General features: G+C 46.5%; 2 protein-coding genes across 6 annotated transcripts in view; one reads left to right on the top strand and one right to left on the bottom strand.

Annotated features, from left to right (window-relative positions):
* Positions 1 to 15,687, bottom strand: part of SAXO2 (stabilizer of axonemal microtubules 2) — a 175,739-nt gene extending 160,052 nt beyond the window's left edge. The window contains exon 1 of the mRNA XM_078684727.1: positions 15,316 to 15,687. Within this exon, the coding sequence (XP_078540853.1) occupies positions 15,316 to 15,353 (38 nt within the window). The 5' untranslated portion in view covers positions 15,354 to 15,687. The remainder of the gene's footprint in view (positions 1 to 15,315) is intronic.
* EFL1 (elongation factor like GTPase 1) overlaps positions 15,614 to 17,045 on the top strand; it is a 1,213,944-nt gene continuing 1,212,512 nt past the window's right edge. Inside the window, exon 1 of one of the 5 annotated variants that reach the window (XM_078684725.1) lies at positions 15,614 to 15,738. The gene's annotated coding sequence lies outside the window, so the exon portion shown is untranslated. Of the gene's footprint in view, positions 16,855 to 17,045 lie in introns of all 5 variants that reach the window. The other 4 variants (XM_078684721.1, XM_078684722.1, XM_078684724.1 and 1 more) reach the window with 4 other exon arrangements.

Genomic DNA, 17,045 nt, shown 5'->3' with positions numbered 1-17,045 from the left:
ATTAGTTAAAATGCTATCATTTTATCTCAGTTTATTTACGATGGTGCTTTGTTTCACATCTTTTATTATTTGACTGGTGGTATAGTACTAGAATCCTGGGTTTGAAACACTGTGCTACAAAAATAATTTAGCCAAAATATTAACTACAAACAAAAATATTGTGATGTTAAATATATTCAAGTATAGGTTTACTATCCTTGGCTACACATACATGTATATATTCTACAAGACGTGTAAAACGTTGTGCTCTTTATTCTGATTTACAGAAGGACTGGTATTAGGTAAATTCCAGGAAGATAAAATATGCCCAGATCCCCGAAGAGCAGGAGATACCTCGGAAAAGATTAAACCTCCAAATAAATGGTATGGGCATTTACTAAATTGGAAGTGTTTTTGTGCTAAGTACTAGACAAGCAGAAGTGATACCTCAAGTGCACCCGAGCAGGTCTGTCAAGCTGGCCATTTTAAGGTCGGAAGAAGGGCACAGATAAGCCATACAGAAAGCTGACAAATGTTGAAGTAGAGCACTGGCAGCAGCAAGTAGAAGTGCTATGGGCCACTGAATGCGAATCCACAAAGACACGTGTAAGGGATGGAACAACTTTATGACGGAACTGGCAGCACCAATTCATCGTCCCGCAAGAGTCAGTGTGGGACTCATCAATCAATCATTCATTGGTTTGATAAGCACAACTACTCACCCGAAAAGGTCTCATGGCGCTGAGGGGGGGAGAGAGAGCGCGCAGCTCCTGGATATTCCCGGTGAATCGTCTAAGAGGTCCTTCTAGAACAAGGAGAGTGTAGGTGTCTGTCAGAGGTGGAGAGGGAGGGTGTTCCAAGCCTTGGCGGCGAGGTAGGAAAACAAACTGACTCCTGTTCTGGTCATTTTGTTGCGCAGCATCGTCACAAGGGAGAGCTGGGCTGAGCGGAGGGATCTTTTGGGTGCGTGGAATGTGAAGTGGTGGTTTATGTAGGTGGGTCTGGTGTTGTGGAGGGCTTTTTGGACGTGGGTCAGGAGCTTGAAGATGATTCTCTTCTTGGCAGGGAGCCAGTGTAGTGTCTTCATGTGTTTGGTGATGTGGCAATGGTGCTGTAGGTTAAGGACCTGTCTGATGGAGGCATTCTGGACGTTCTGGAGTTTGCGGGTGAGGTTCTTGTTGATACCAGGGTAAAGTACATTGCCATAGTCCAGTCTGCTGCTGTTCAGGGCATGTGTGACGGTTTTTCTGTGTTCGATGGAGATCCAGTTGAGGGTCTTTCGTAGGAGACAGAGGGTGTGGAAACAAGATGAATTAACAGCTTTGATTAGGCGGTCCATTTTAAGTTCAGAGTCCAGGATCATTCAGAGGTTGCATGCATGGTCCGTGGGGGAGGGTGGGTTCCCGAGTGCGGGGGACCACCAGGTGGCGTTCCAGGCGTTGGGGTGTGGGCCTGTGATGAGTACTTCGGTGTTGTCCATGTTTAGTTGTAGGCAGCTGTTCTACATCCACCTGGCGACTGCTTCCATTCCTTCTTGAAAGTTTTATTTGGAGATGTTGGGTTCATTGGATAGGGAGAGGATGAGTTGGGTGTCTTCTGTGTACGATACGATGTTGAGTCCGTGTGATCTGATGATATATGTGTGCGGGGCCATGTAGACGTTGAACAGGGTGGGGCTGATGGAGGACCCTTAGGGAACTCCGCAGGTGGTCAGTGTGGGGTCCTAGCGGAAGGGATTGAGTCTGACCCGCTTCGTTCTGCCGAAAAGGAAAGAGCAGTGCCAGTAAATGGCTTTGTTCCGGATTCCTGCATCGTGGAGTCTGCGGGCTAGAGTGCAGTGTTAGGCTGTGTCGAAGGCTGCGGAGAGGTCCAGGAGGGTGGGGGGCCACAGTCTCTCCTCTGTCGAGAAGGGAGCGGATGTCATCCGTTGCGGCGAGGAGGCCAGTTTTGGTGATGTGGTTCTTTCTGAAGCCTGATTAGGAAGAGCCAGGGATGTTGTTTACTTCTATGAAGGAGGCGAGTTGACTGTTGACAGCTTTCTCACTGACTTATGCCTGGTACGGGAGTAGGGAGATCGTTCTGACGTTCATGAGGTCGGTGGGGTCTGCCGAGCGTTTCATCTGGAGGGCGGTGATCTCTGCATGTTTCCAGTCATCTGGAAAGGAGGCGGACTCAAAGGAGCAGTTGATGGATCGTTGAAGCTCGGGCGATGATGTCTGTGGCTCTGTGGTGGGGTCAGGGATCCATGGGTGCCCTGGAATGGGTTGACTTCATAGTCTTGAGAGTGTCTTCTTGGTTTACCACATTGTGAAACAAACTCACAGAGTCATGACGCAAGGGATCACCCACATGCATGGCACGGTAATCAAAGAGTCATGAGCCACAACATAACAAGAACTATTATGTTAAAGTGCAATTTGTGGACTAAAATCTTACAAAACTAATGTACAATGATGTGGGCTAAAGAAAATGCAATAAGAAGCTATTATGTAGGATTGGTCTTCTGTTTTTTAAACCGTGACAGAACGTCCCTTCGATTAAACAGATAATACATTGAGGACAGTTTAGAATGAAACTTAAAATCCTCATTCAGTTAGTGTTCATGTATATTATATCACAAACTATGCATCTCATCAGAACAGAGAATCTGATCATTCCAATCAGCACACAACCTCAAAGGAAAGGTACACAGTTTTGCACCAGGTTTGTACAACTCTCCAGATAAAAAAAATTAAACTAGAACAAAAGTTATGTTTGAAAATGCATTCCGTAAGTATTTTAAAAGCAACTAAAATACAATGTGTCATCTTGCACATGTGATACCTTCATTAGGATAACCTGTATAAATTGTGGCCTTCAAGACCACATATATAACTACTTAGGGAAAGGTTCTTCATTGTCTTGATAACTAGAACTAGCAACATAACTCCATATACCACAACTTTTATTTTCAGGTTTTTATAGCAGAAACTCGACACAAATGTATTGGAGCGCTTCACATGAACACCAGTTATGTTACACAAGGACACATTCTTTTCTGTAGACACAGGAAGATTATTTGATTTTCCCAGGGCACACAGGATGTTGAGCAGAGACATGGAACCTGGTTCCCCAGTTCTAAAGGTGAAAGTTCTGGCTGTCACGCCACATCCTTCCATCCTCTTAGTTGAGAGTTACATTGTATCCTCGACTGGATCCACTGTCATTGTATCGCAGCTTCCAGTTTCAGCTAGAGAAGGGACCTTGACCTCTTGACCTGCCATCACCACAGATGAAACCACTGCCATCGGAAAGTCTTACCAGCCCATAGCTCCATCAGACCCTGTCCCCACCACGCCTTTCCGAGAGGACTCCAACCCATCAGTGAAGCTCTCACACCTATACTCAAAGCCTCCAGCTCTATAGCTACCTTTCACTAGGAAACACACCACAGTTCTCCTACTTCTCAAGAAACTCTCTGCAGACTCACCTACTACCGATCAATCTCCTTTCTTCTGTTCCAGGTTAAAGTCATACAGAAACTCATCAAACAATGCCTCACTCACCACCTCAGCTTTCACCAACACCTCAACAACACTTAGCCAGGCTTTAGAACCCACTACAGCACAGAAACAACCCTCATTGCCACCACAGATAAAATCTGCATGACCCTGAACAGAGGAGACACGGTGGCCCTCATCCTGCTGAAGGTTGCTGCAGAATTCAACATTGTCTCTCCCACCATCCTCACCCGAGGCTTACACTCGACTGGAATCCAAGGACCCGCTGTCTCCTGGATCTGCTCCTTCCTGACTGGCAGGACTCAAGCAGGCAGTCAGCTTGGCTCCTTACTCTTCACACCTCATCTGTGGAGTGCTGCAAGGCTCGTCTCTCAGCCACACTCTCTCCAACTCTCATATATCGCAAGCTAGCATAGTCTATACCCACAACATTGATATCCTCTCCAACGCCAATGACATGCAAATCATACTCTCTCTCTCTTGGACAAGACTCCCACACACAAAACATGTGCATTGCCTGCATGACCAAAGTCGTTGACTTGACGAAGACCAACTGGCTCAAGCTCAACACAGACGAGGCAAAGTTCATCATCTTTCAAATAAACAACTCTTTCAAGTAGTTAATAAGTTAGCAGGTCGCCCACCTGTGGCCGTTCCTGTTCCATCACAATCCTTGTGTAACTCACTAGCGGATTATTTCTACGAGAAAGTCAACATAATTTATTCGGAATTCTCATTAAATAATAATCTTAATATACAGCCCACATTTATGAATCCCCTAGATTATTGCTTTGTTCAATTTAACACAGTCACGGGGGAACAAATCGCAGAGATAATGAGAACTATAAAAGCTGGATCACCCAATGATCCTTGTCCAACCAAAGTGCTTGCTCCTGTCATGGACCTAATAGCCCCAGTATTGGCATAAATCTGTAACACCATGTTCATATCTGGAATTTACCCCAATTCATTGAAAAACACCATTCTTAAACCACTTCTAAAAAAACCTCACTTGGATCCGGAGGACACCAAGAACTATAGGCCTATAGCTAGCCTACCTTTTCTGGCCAAAGTGACTGAAAAGGTGATGAACCAACAACTCTCCAAATACATTGAGGACCACCATTTGTTGGACGACACTCAATTTGGGTTTCGAAAATCACATGGTACAGAAACAGCCCTAATTAAAGCCTCCGAAGATATAAGAACTATTATGGACCAGGGAGGCACAGCTATACTCGTACTGTTAGATCTGTCAGCTGCATTTGACACGGTCGATCATACCACCTTGATCGACCGTGTCTCTGCAATGGGTATCCAAGACAGGGAAAAAGAACCTCTCTCTTCCTTTCTTTCTGACAGGACCCAGGCTGTGACCCTGGGCTCCTTTCAATCTGCCCAACTGACGTTACCATGTGGAGTTCCCCAAGGCTCATCCCTAAGTCCGACACTTTTTAACATCTATGTGTCGGACCTAGCTAGAGTCATAAAGGCTCATGGGATGGGCCTTACATCCTATGCGGATGATACCCAGTTGGTGCTCGCAGTTAACAATAATGGAGAGAAGGTAGCAACCAGCTTTCAAGAGGGCATGCTGGCCATCAGCAATTGGATGGCTAGCAACTGCCTAAAATTGAACTCCGAGAAAACGGAGGTCATCATCTTTGTCAAGCTATCCCCTTCATGGTCCAGTCCCTGGTGGCCACCTTCATTAGGTACCCCGCCCATCCCAGTACCTAAAGCTAGGAACCTAGGAATCATGTTTGATGATAGATTACATTTTGTATCTCACGCCAACCTAGTGGTCTCGGCAGCATTCCACAAGCTTCGATTGATTAAGAAAATGTTTCCATATCTCCCCGAGACTGCAGGAAAAAATCTGGTCAGCAAACTGGTGATGTCATCCCTGGATTACTGCAAAGGGCTGTTTGCTAACGCACAAAGCAGGGTTATCCACAAACTGCAAACCGTTCAAAATGCAGCCGCCAGAATGTTGTCAGGGACCCCTAAATTTAAACCTATCTCCCACGTGATCAAAAGCTACCACTGGTTAGCAGTAAGGAATCGTATAAAATTCAAGGCTTTATGCATTGCTTTTTAAAGCCTCTCGTAATATAGGCCTCCAGTTCCTAATAAATCAGTTGTCTACATACCTTCCAAACAGACTGCTCCGCTCATCTACCGCATGTCAGCTAAATGTTCCACGCACAAAAAGGCGTCTTGGGGAGACAGGCCCTTTGTTGTAACAGCGGCAAGACTTTGGAATGCTCTCCCGCTGAAGATTAGAACCTGTCAGTCATTGTTACACTTCCGTAGGATGATAAAGACGTGGCTGTTTGACCAATAATTCTTCCTCTGTTACTGCTTCTCCCTCTGTTTCTGCTTCGTCCGCAGCACCGAGAAGCCCAAGGGCATTTGTTGCGCTTTATAAGTTTCATAAATAAATAATTAAATAAATAAAATCTTTGACAAGAACACCTCGTCATGGGACTCCACTTGGTGGCTGGCCGAACTGGTACCGACTCACACCTACTCCCATGCAAAGAATCCTAAAGATGCTAAAGAAAATCCTCCTTGGTTGCCAATCAACACCTGCAAAAATGTCACTCACACCCTTATCGTCAGCAAGCTGGACTAGGGGAACCAGCTCTATGCCGGAATCAGCAAGCAACTCACTAGAAGACTGCACACCATTCAGAGCTTGACAGACAGAATCTCCCTAAACCTCCCACGCACCACTCACACCACATTGCACCTCAAGAAGATTTGCTGATACCTGTTAAACAAGTGTGACAAGTTCAAAGCCCGCAGTCACACCTTCAAAGCACTACACAACATAGATATGGACCACCTTAACAGTTGCATCTTTTCACACACCTCCTAAACACCTCCACTCTACTGAACTTCTACTTGCACACATCCCACAAATACTCATATCCAGATCCGGAGATCAGGTCTTCTACTTCACTCCGAAAGCATGGAATAACCTCCCACTGCACATCAGAGCCTCCTCTTCACTTCTTAAGTTCAGCAAGAAGCTGACGACCTGGCTTTTCGAATAGCTCCTCTGCTCGTCTTAGGCAACGCTAGACCCACCTGCTAAGTGCCATGATATCCTGCCGAGTGATTGTGGGCTCTACAATTAAACACAACATAACATCACCTTATATAACCAAGTATGTGGGTTAGTTAAAATTATGTAACAATTTGGAAAGTAAATATAGTTCACTTTAATTTCAAATTGAATTTACTTTCAATACTAAGGTGTGTGCATACCATAATCACACTAGCTTTAAATAGCAACAGTTTCCGTTAACGTTACTGGTTTGTAGTCACTTTGACATGAGATTGTTTCTTTTCATATCATGTATGCCTCCAGAAAATGTTACTGTGTCAGTTTAACGCTGGAAGACTGTGATTAAGCAGATTTTGATACATCTGAGCAGAAACACATTAATCTCCCAGTGACCCATAACGCGAGAGCTCATCAGCATCAATGATTAAGCCCCTGTAATAAGCGCTTCTAATGTTAGTTTAGATGGCCCGCGTGTCATTATCCATATGTTGGACTCCGTGAGTTCGTTTGACAATGTGCTGAACCGAGAATAGTGCTTTTGTTTCAGGGAAAGGTCTCCAAATTGAAGACATTCTGGTAATTATTTGCTACTTTCAGATAAATTGTCCATGTATTCACTAGAAACATTTCTGCAACCTGTTTCGAAAGCATGTTAATTATTTTTATTTCTTTAAACATTTGTTTCACAGAATGCAGTTTCCGATATTTCCTGTAAAGTGAAAATACCCAGCAAAATTACTGTAGATCGGAAAACGCACAGCTCCAAACAGCAGAAGTTTTCCATTGACTGTCTGAACCCAACGTATTAAGTTTATGTACGTGTTTTCTAAACAGCTCAATCACGGTCAAGTGGGGCTATAGAATTGAAAACGAAACACCTCCTACAGTTTATCACCTTTCAATAGCAGTCATCTCACATATTTATTGTTGGATGCTGTAATCAGAATGACGATGATATTAATAGAAAGGCAATATTCTAATTGCGGTTTGTTGGGATGTGGAGGGGCTGGTTGGTATGTCTTGCTTTACTAACAGTAAATAACGAGAAGCAGATTACTGCTGTGACGTACTGACACCCGAACATGACCGAATTGGAGAAAAAAAAAAACACAAATGCAAGTGATTCATATTATTCAGACTCCCATACGCACTTACCTGCCGCCACCGCCGAGAGTCATTCCAGGCCACGAATAGACTTTGCCAGAGCCGACGCCTAAGCCGCCACCGCCGAGAGTCATCACAGGCCATTGGAAACCGCGTCGCCGCTCCGGGAGGACCACAACTCCCGGCAGGCATCGCGGCGGCGCGTGAAAGTGACGAGGAACGCGCCGGCAGAGCGCAGATAGCCGCATAAAGGGAGGAGGAGACCGGCAGAGCGGGGGGACACGCACTTACCTGCCGCCACCGCCGAGAGTCATTCCAGGCCACGAATAGACTTTGCCAGAGCCGACGCCTAAGCCGCCACCGCCGAGAGTCATCACAGGCCATTGGAAACCGCGTCGCCGCTCCGGGAGGACCACAACTCCCGGCAGGCATCGCGGCGGCGCGTGAAAGTGACGAGGAACGCACCGGCAGAGCGCAGATAGCCGCATAAAGGGAGGAGGAGACCGGCAGAGCGGGGGGACACGCACTTACCTGCCGCCACCGCCGAGAGTCATTCCAGGCCACGAATAGACTTTGCCAGAGCCGACGCCTAAGCCGCCACCGCCGAGAGTCATCACAGGCCATTGGAAACCGCGTCGCCGCTCCGGGAGGACCACAACTCCCGGCAGGCATCGCGGCGGCGCGTGAAAGTGACGAGGAACGCGCCGGCAGAGCGCAGATAGCCGCATAAAGGGAGGAGGAGACCGGCAGAGCGGGGGGGACACGCACTTACCTGCCGCCACCGCCGAGAGTCATTCCAGGCCACGAATAGACTTTGCCAGAGCCGACGCCTAAGCCGCCACCGCCGAGTGTCATCACAGGCCATTGGAAACCGCGTCGCCGCTCCGGGAGGACCACAACTCCCGGCAGGCATCGCGGCGGCGCGTGAAAGTGACGAGGAACGCGCCGGCAGAGCGCAGATAGCCGCATAAAGGGAGGAGACCGGCAGAGCGGGGGGACACGCACTTACCTGCCGCCACCGCCGAGAGTCATTCCAGGCCACGAATAGACTTTGCCAGAGCCGACGCCTAAGCCGCCACCGCCGAGAGTCATCACAGGCCATTGGAAACCGCGTCGCCGCTCCGGGAGGACCACAACTCCCGGCAGGCATCGCGGCGGCGCGTGAAAGTGACGAGGAACGCGCCGGCAGAGCGCAGATAGCCGCATAAAGGGAGGAGGAGACCCGCGTCGCGGGACGCGAGCGGGACGCCCGGGGCGAAGCCCGGGCAAAGGGCGGGCCCTCTACGGCCCTCCAAGGCACTAAAAGGCCAGGCTAGGCCACCCTCCTGACATCTACTCCCCGGCGCCGACAAGGTACTGTGCACAGTTTGACTATTATTATTACCAATTTTATTATTGGAAGTTTCCTGACTTAATTCCTGCCAGTTAGTTTTGCCCTGGATAACCAACAACAGACTGCAGTAAACATGGGGAAGAAACTGGCTTCTGTCCCCACTGAGCCACTTAACACCCTAGACTCCTACTTGGTTCAAGTAGTCAGCAAAATCAATACAGAGAGAAGGCAATCCTTAGGCTTGAGCCAGTCGCCTATCTTGCCTACAGAGAGCCCCTCCACAAGCACTATAAGTCCAGCTACACCGGATATTTTGCCTGATAACCCCTCCACAAATTTTGCTGACCCTATTTCTCAAGCTAATGGCAACGAGGCTGACGACTCTGATCCACTAATAAACTTAATAGATCTCTCAGATAATATCGCTACCGACTCTAACAATCAGGCAGCCATAGTGGACGAAGTTCTTTCACCCTCGCCGCCCGCTGCACGGGCGGTTAGAGCCTGCAGAAAATACACAGCAAAACAAGGAGGGAAACAACAACAAAGCAGGAAAAAGCCCGCCACCCCCCGCCACGCTGCGAAGTGAAAAATGGCGACCTTGACATTGATGCAGAGTCAAGACGCAGAGTTGATGACGACCTATTTAACAGGATCCAAGATATGATAGATATAAAAATCAGGACTATTATTAAACCCCTGATTGGGAAGCTGGACAAACTTACATCTGAGGTCAAAAAACTGGGAGGTGTACACAGCAAGTTGGCAGATGAAGTGGAGAACCTATCTTCTCTTGTTACAAACATGGCGGTTATGGATGTTGCGGCCATCCCAAACGAAAGCAACCCACCTCTTATTCTACAAGAGCAGCCGCTACCTTTTCTATCTTCTCCATCTCCACCATCTTCATCCGCATTTAGACAAGAAGCAGAAACTGTAGACCCTCCCATTAGCATAACTGCTGCCAACGTTGCCCTGCAACCAGAGGATGTCTCAGCCCAATTCATCTTGGAAGCTTCACCAGTAGTTCTCGTACTGGCTAACGTTCCTGTTTTAGCACAAGACAAAAAAGAGTCTAATCAGGGTCTGAAAGATAAAGCACTTCATTGGCTTACTAATAATATGCACATGGCATACCAAGGGTTTGATAAACTGGCCATCATGACCAGGAGGGTACCGTGGATCGGGAGTAACCCTAAAAAATTTAAGGGGGATTGTGTGATTTTAAATGTTGCCAATGCGGAGGTTCTGCCAGATATCCTGACCAATATCTTTCCACCTCAGCGCCGCAGTGGCTCCATAGTCCCGCTTACACTTAAATTTTTCTATAGTAAATCTCAGTTGGTAACTACCCGTAACATCGCCAATCTCAAGAGACCTACCAATATCATTAGCTGGGGAGGGGATATTAGACCTCGGCATTTTAATGGCCATCTCCAATTCACAACTAACCCAGATCCAGGCAGACTTAATCACTCGAACGAGCTATACACCGGGTCTACTATGCTACATGAACCTAGCATGGCTGGCTGGGGCATTAATCACCTGGGTTGTGATTATCGTGGCCAGGGTGATAGGTTCAACCATCCGATGAGAAACGACCAGCTTAGGTTACGCCCAAACACACCACAACCCATATGGAATATGCCAGCTTTTGGCCAGGGCCAGCTAGCTACCCCTCTTGGGTGGGGTTTTGGCACAAGAAATAGGTATGGCCCTCTATCCGACCTAAACACCTGCGATTGACTTAACGAGGGAGGCGATCTAGCAATTGAGGCACTGAACACGCCGATAATAAAATGTGGTGGATATAATACCATCGAATACCACTGCAACACTAGTCATAAGGATGCTCTGGGGCCTCAAGAGCCGGCAAATTCTGCGCAGCCCCCGATTTCATATCGGATGGTGTTTCATGCTGCTCCAACCCAAAATAGTGTAAACACACAGAGCCCCCTTAAAGGGGAATCCAACGAGGGATCACCAACGCAACATATAGTAGAAGGGGATTGGGAGGGGCCAAGAGAACCTAGGCAATCTACCGACTCCTGTAAAATCATAAGCTGGAATATAGCAGGCTTAAACATGAAACGTCAGGATAACGCTTGGCTGAGTTTCATCTCAAACTATCACATTATTGCCCTGCAAGAAACTTGGGACACATCCGCCAATCTTTGGTGGGATGGGTTCACCAGTTTCACCAAACCTGCTGTAGCCAGCAGAGCGGGTAGAGCCAAAGGCGGCTTGGTTATCTTATTCTCTTTAGACTTAAAAGGCAGTTATAGGCAGATCAGCACTGACTCTGATAACATCTTAATGGTCGAAAGGGTGATTAATAATACTAGCAGGACCCTATATGTTAATTTTTATAATTCTGGGAATAGCGACTATAGAGGGCGCAATATCGCTAACCTAGATAGCTTTTTATATTCAGTATTTCAGAATATCCAGATTGCTTTTGAATTAATCTTATTAGGCGATTTTAATATTCATTTATGTAACCTAGCATGTAAGGGAAGTGGTGCTAATGAGGGTGATGATGTAGATCTAAAGGTCCCTCACTTTGAACACTCTGCAGAGGGGCAGGAGCTTGAAGAACTACTCGCTAATTATGATCTGTACGAACCCGATTGGGGTCCAAGAATGCCAACCTTTTTTGGTACTCAGCATGGAACAGTGATCGACTACATCTTTGTTTCACAAGGCATCTTAGGACGGACCAAGGAATATCGTACAGTATTAAGTCACCATAGCGATCATAACCCCGTACTACTTGAAGTGGCCTGGGGAGCTCTGATGGGGGTATCTCCAACTACAGCAAAACCCGCACAACCTTTGAGGGCCACCGATAATGACAGACGAGTGAAATGGGCCAAAGTGATCCCGGAAAACTTTTATGCGCTAAACTTCCCAAAAATCAAAGATAAGGTCGAGCTTTGCAAAAAACCAGGCGTTCAAGGGAAAGAAATAGTAGCAGCATACGAGGCAATATGTGCCCAGGTGTCAAAGGATCTTTTGGCAAAACCCATAAAGGGAACTGCAGGAACTAAGCGCTGGTTTGATTCCGCATGTTCGAAAGCCCACAGAGAGTTGTTGGCAGCCTTAAAAAATGTGCCTAGGGTTAAAGATGACATTTCCAGATTAAGGAAAATATATAAGGCAGCCATAAAGAATCGGAAGGACACTATTAAACGCGAGGCCTGGGACAATCTCCTTTCAGCGGCAGTGCTGAAGGACAGTAGGAGATTTTGGGAAATCATCAAACAACCTTTTTTCTCTGATGACACAAATTCGTCCATGGACTGCGTAATTACTGATGAAAAATGGTTGTCTCATTTTAAAAACGTCTATGGGGGCGCGGAAGAAGGAAATAAAGCGGTCCCATTGCCCAGCTTGGAGGCACAATCCATCATCTTTAACCCCGAAGAAGTTAAAAAAGCTCTCCTGTCAACCACAAAACATAAGGCACCTGGCCCTGACGGAGTCCCTGCTGACTTTTTTATGTACTCTCCAAACCTGTGGGCGGAGGTTTTGACAAATGTGTTTAACGCAGTGAGTGGCAATCAAGCCCCCGCCTCGTGGGCCATATCTACCATTGTACCCATTTTTAAAAACAAAGGCCAGCGGGATGATCCCGCGTGTTATAGGCCCATATCCCTACTGGATTCAAGTATTAAAATTTTGGGCAGAGTACTTTTATCCAGATTGAGGGAAAATGTTGAGGGCTGTGGTGGGCTGTTTGAATTACAATATGGTTTCAGAGAGAGAAAAGGGACCATCGAACAATGTATTAATCTGCATTTACTCATCTCTAAATACACAGTGGCTAAGGAGGGTTCTGTGTTTCTTGCTTTCATGGACCTCTCCTCGGCCTTTGACCTGGTCAATAGGTCAAAACTATGGTTGATTCTGTTGGAGATGGGTATTGATGAAGCTCTGGTTGTGTTTATGGCGTCCATGCACCAGGAGCTTTTTGCAGCTGTCAGAGTGTCAAACCATGGCAGATGCACCCCATTGTTTAAATCTTTAAAGGGGGTACGGCAAGGCTGTATCTTAGCCCCCTTGCTTTTTACCATCTACATTAATGGCTTGGGAGAACATCTGCGGTGTTTGGAAGCAGACGTTCCGCGTGCAGGAGGCACCGTAATTCCAGCACTCCTGTATGCGGACGACGCCGTGTTAATCGCTCGAACTGGCGTTGGCCTTCAGCTTCTTTTGAATGCCTTTGGTTCCTATATGGAGAACTTGGACCTTAAAGTCAATGTCACATACGATGGTATTGGGGCGCGAGTGCACTAAAAAACGACATAAAACATTCTTTTGCAGAGGGGTTCCTATCTCTAAGGTTGCCACATTCCCTTACCTGGGGGTACTGTTCGACCAGAAAGGATCGTGGGGCCCACAGATAAGAGCAAAGAGGTTGGCTGTAATCAGATCCTCCTCAGCGCTCTTGGGTTTCGCTGGCAAGCTAGGAGCCAGGCCCATGGAAGCTCTTTTAAAAATCTACAAGAGCAAGCCCGTGGCTATTGCATCATATGGGTCTCCTTTGTTGGGGTATGTAAATCTTGACCCTATCCAGAGGGCAGAAAATAGATTTATCAGATCTCTGCTCTCTGTTCCGCAGTCAACCCCAACCTATTCTATCCACAAAGAGGTGGGCCTACCCTATCTGTCAGACATACTTAGCCTAGCCCCTCTGACACTGTGGTTGAAAATGTGGCTTAACGAAGACCTCCCTTTAAACCACAAAATCCTACATGATGTCCTAGCGCTAGATAAACATAGTAGTATTCCTTGGCTGGCGTACATAGCCAAATCCTTTCTAGATCTGGGTCGCCCTGAACTTTTTTCATCACCAGAGAAAATCAAGGCCCAGGACATAGACTTCATAAAAAAGTCTTTTAAGGCAAGGAAGGAAGAACGCCGCGAGGCTCACGAATTGCTGAAACCAGCAGTAAGGGCTCACAGCCTCCTGGTCAGCACATCCTCGCCCGCACCTTACCTTAGTTTTGTTACTTTCCCTTACCATAGGTTTTTATTAACCAAGCTTAGATTTAATCTGTTACATCTTTGTCTAGGCTCTTTTACGAGCTGGCAGAAACCAGAATTAGCTCCACCCTGTCGCTGCGATCATTTTTCAGTGCAGGACACAATGCATTTTGTTATGTTTTGTAGTTTTTATCACGAGCAGAGGAAAAAATATCTATTGCCGATCCTAAAAGAAGCGGGCTTTATACAAGTGCGCCTGGCACTGCTCTTTTTACAACTTTTGTCAGACCCTCGTATCTCTTTCTGCACTGCTAATTTTTTGGTGGCCGCAGCAAGGGCGAAAGCTGCCGGCCTAATCTCGCCTTAAATGTATCCGTTTTAAATGTTTCCTTTTTGACATGAAATGTAAATATTTTATATATGTAGATAGCTTTTTTTAATGTGTAGCCTGTCTGCTGCTTTTAAATTCAATTATGGAATGTATTTTATGTGATGTTTTTGTTTCTTTGTATGACTTGTAAAAGTCGAATAAAGATATTCTGACTGACTGACTGACTCCCATATGGGACCATAATTAAATACATTATTCGCTCTACTCATCTGTTTGCGTGCTCAAAGTGTTGAGGGCAACAAAAAGTAAGGGCTGGGTAAAATGAACACATCCTACCACGTGGAGAAGATTATATTTTACAGTAAATAATTCTTCACATTCAATGACAATGATTTCATTTTGCCTCTGGCTAAAAGTATTATTAGATGAAGGTATCACTCATGACGTGACCCTGGAAATGGGTCAGCATTTATATAGTCCTGCTACTTTTTTTTTTTTTTTGGTAGAGTTTTATATAGCGCGAACTAGACCCGAACTGAACCAGGTATCACTTTCATTTGTATATGTTTTATGTAGCGCGGACTTGATCTGGGGCCTGGGCATCAGAGTCCTTTACAGGCGAACCAACCGTTACCAAACAATCACATCGAGATCGCATTAGAGAGGCAATTTACGAGGACTGAAAAGTAGGAAATCAAAAGTAATCCATATAAAGCATTATTGGATGAAGCTATCACTCATGATATGTGACCAGAGCAGAGACCCTAGAAGTGTGACAGCATTTACATATTTGTGCTATTTATTTTTTTAGATTTTATATAGCGGGGTCTTGGTCCGGGTAGACTAGAGCGCTTTACAGGAGAACCGTTCACAAACAATCATTTCGAGATTCCATTAGAGAGGCAAATAAGGAAGGCTGAAAAGTAGGAAATAGAGAGTAAGTCGGAGATAAATTCGAGTACATCTGTCCTGGTGCTTGCCGTCGTTCCTGAACAGCTCTTACCCGCAAGTGCAGATCTCGCAGATACATTTGCGCTTCATGCTTAGGCTGATGTTCCGAACACCGGATTCGTCAGCTGTAAATTGCACGTGGTGATTAAGTACGCGTCCTACTGCCAGATGAACACTTGTCGCTTGTGTGCCTGCAAGTGTACCATCTCCCCAAATTCACTGTTACCAGGGACGCGCGCCGTTGCTTGGCAACTTGGTGAGCATCGACTGGTCAACATCGAATGGCTAGCCTGGTGACATGAACGTCAAGTTTGGGGCGGGCACTAAGAATGCTCCCTCCCATTGGAATCATCCGAAGCCTATTCACTCCTCCATCAAAACGTGTTCTGCTGCATGGAGAATGCGATGGACCGCAGAAGGCAATAGTTTTAACCATTGAATGGGCGTCACCGGTTTAATGAGACAGCCTCAAAACGTGAGCGAGCACAACCCGACCCTCCTCAATGTATTAGGATGTGTCACGAAGCGGGGGCAGTTCTTAATTGAAAAATGAACTGCTCAGGCGGATCTGGGACTTCTGGTTGCCCCACTTCTCATGTCCTCCGTCCCATTAGAAACGGCAGGTGGCCGCAACATTCCCAGTCAGAACCGCGTACACATTCGCAGACACACAGCTTAGTCAGTCCCAGACTACCATGTACACACCGTTCCGAAGTGGGCGGTAGCCGTCGACCGTCGGGGCGGATAGGAGCGGGATACGTGCAGGCTTCACGACAAATCAGTACTCTGAATACTATCCGGCGCACTATGATTGGGTAAAGTTATCCTTACACTTTAGCAGACTCAATGGGACGGGAGCTGTGGGACTGCGCGACCCGGAAGTTCTAAAGTTATTGACAAGTGACTTCCGTTAAACATAAACAACGGACGACGGATGTTAGACTGAATTCACGCACGGTCCGTGTAAGTAGCGGACTGGTGGTCACCTTAACAAGTAGAGGTGTAACGCTATTTAATCGATGGGTTAGAGCTTCTTAATCTAAGTTATCGACCAGTTAAAACAATACATACTTGTTCAGCACTGCTTTAGAATACAGGTACCTATTACCATGGAGTATCTTATCTGCGTGCTGCTGAGCGATTATAGTTCTTTCCCGTTGGAAATATTGCACCAGTGTTGAGTAGTGCAGACGACCGACAATAAAGCACTCGTAGTGTCGCATTGTCTTCCGTGTGCTTACTTTCATCGATGGCGCGTGTCGCACGTCATCCCATGTGATTTTTGACCAGGTGGGTCGTCTGAAGCGAGGCATGCTCACACTCGTGATATGGTCCAACTCAAATGCAATAACAGCCGTTTGGAGCTAATCTTGTAGTTCTTGTTGAAGTTAGCGGGCTGACCGACGCAACCCTTAGTTCACCATTTTCTGAGTGGATGGAAGTAGAAACAGTCGTTTAATGGGAGGAAAGTTGGGTAGCTTGATAGTTCATTCAAAGACGGGTTTGAGGTCCGGTATTATCTGCTATTGTGACTGATTAATCCTGCCACCTGATGCAGGTATTGCGGGAGTCTCAAAGGGAAACGAAAGTGGTAGGTGACACTTTATTTTCATTTACAGTTGCCCTTGATTTTCTTCTTGGATTTGAGTGGCTGACCACGTTGGTTCCACCCACGTCGTCTTGAGTTTCTAGGTAGTTGTCAGACATTTCCTGAGATTTGTCCCGGCAAGTGGACTCTTCGTTGACAGGCTCATAATAAGTCTTGAAACATAAGACGTTCCT

This window comes from Lissotriton helveticus, chromosome 3_2 (genome assembly GCF_964261635.1).
Source record: "Lissotriton helveticus chromosome 3_2, aLisHel1.1, whole genome shotgun sequence".
NCBI classification, from domain to species: Eukaryota; Metazoa; Chordata; class Amphibia; order Caudata; family Salamandridae; genus Lissotriton; species Lissotriton helveticus.
This window is presented reverse-complemented; position numbering and strand designations above follow the sequence as displayed.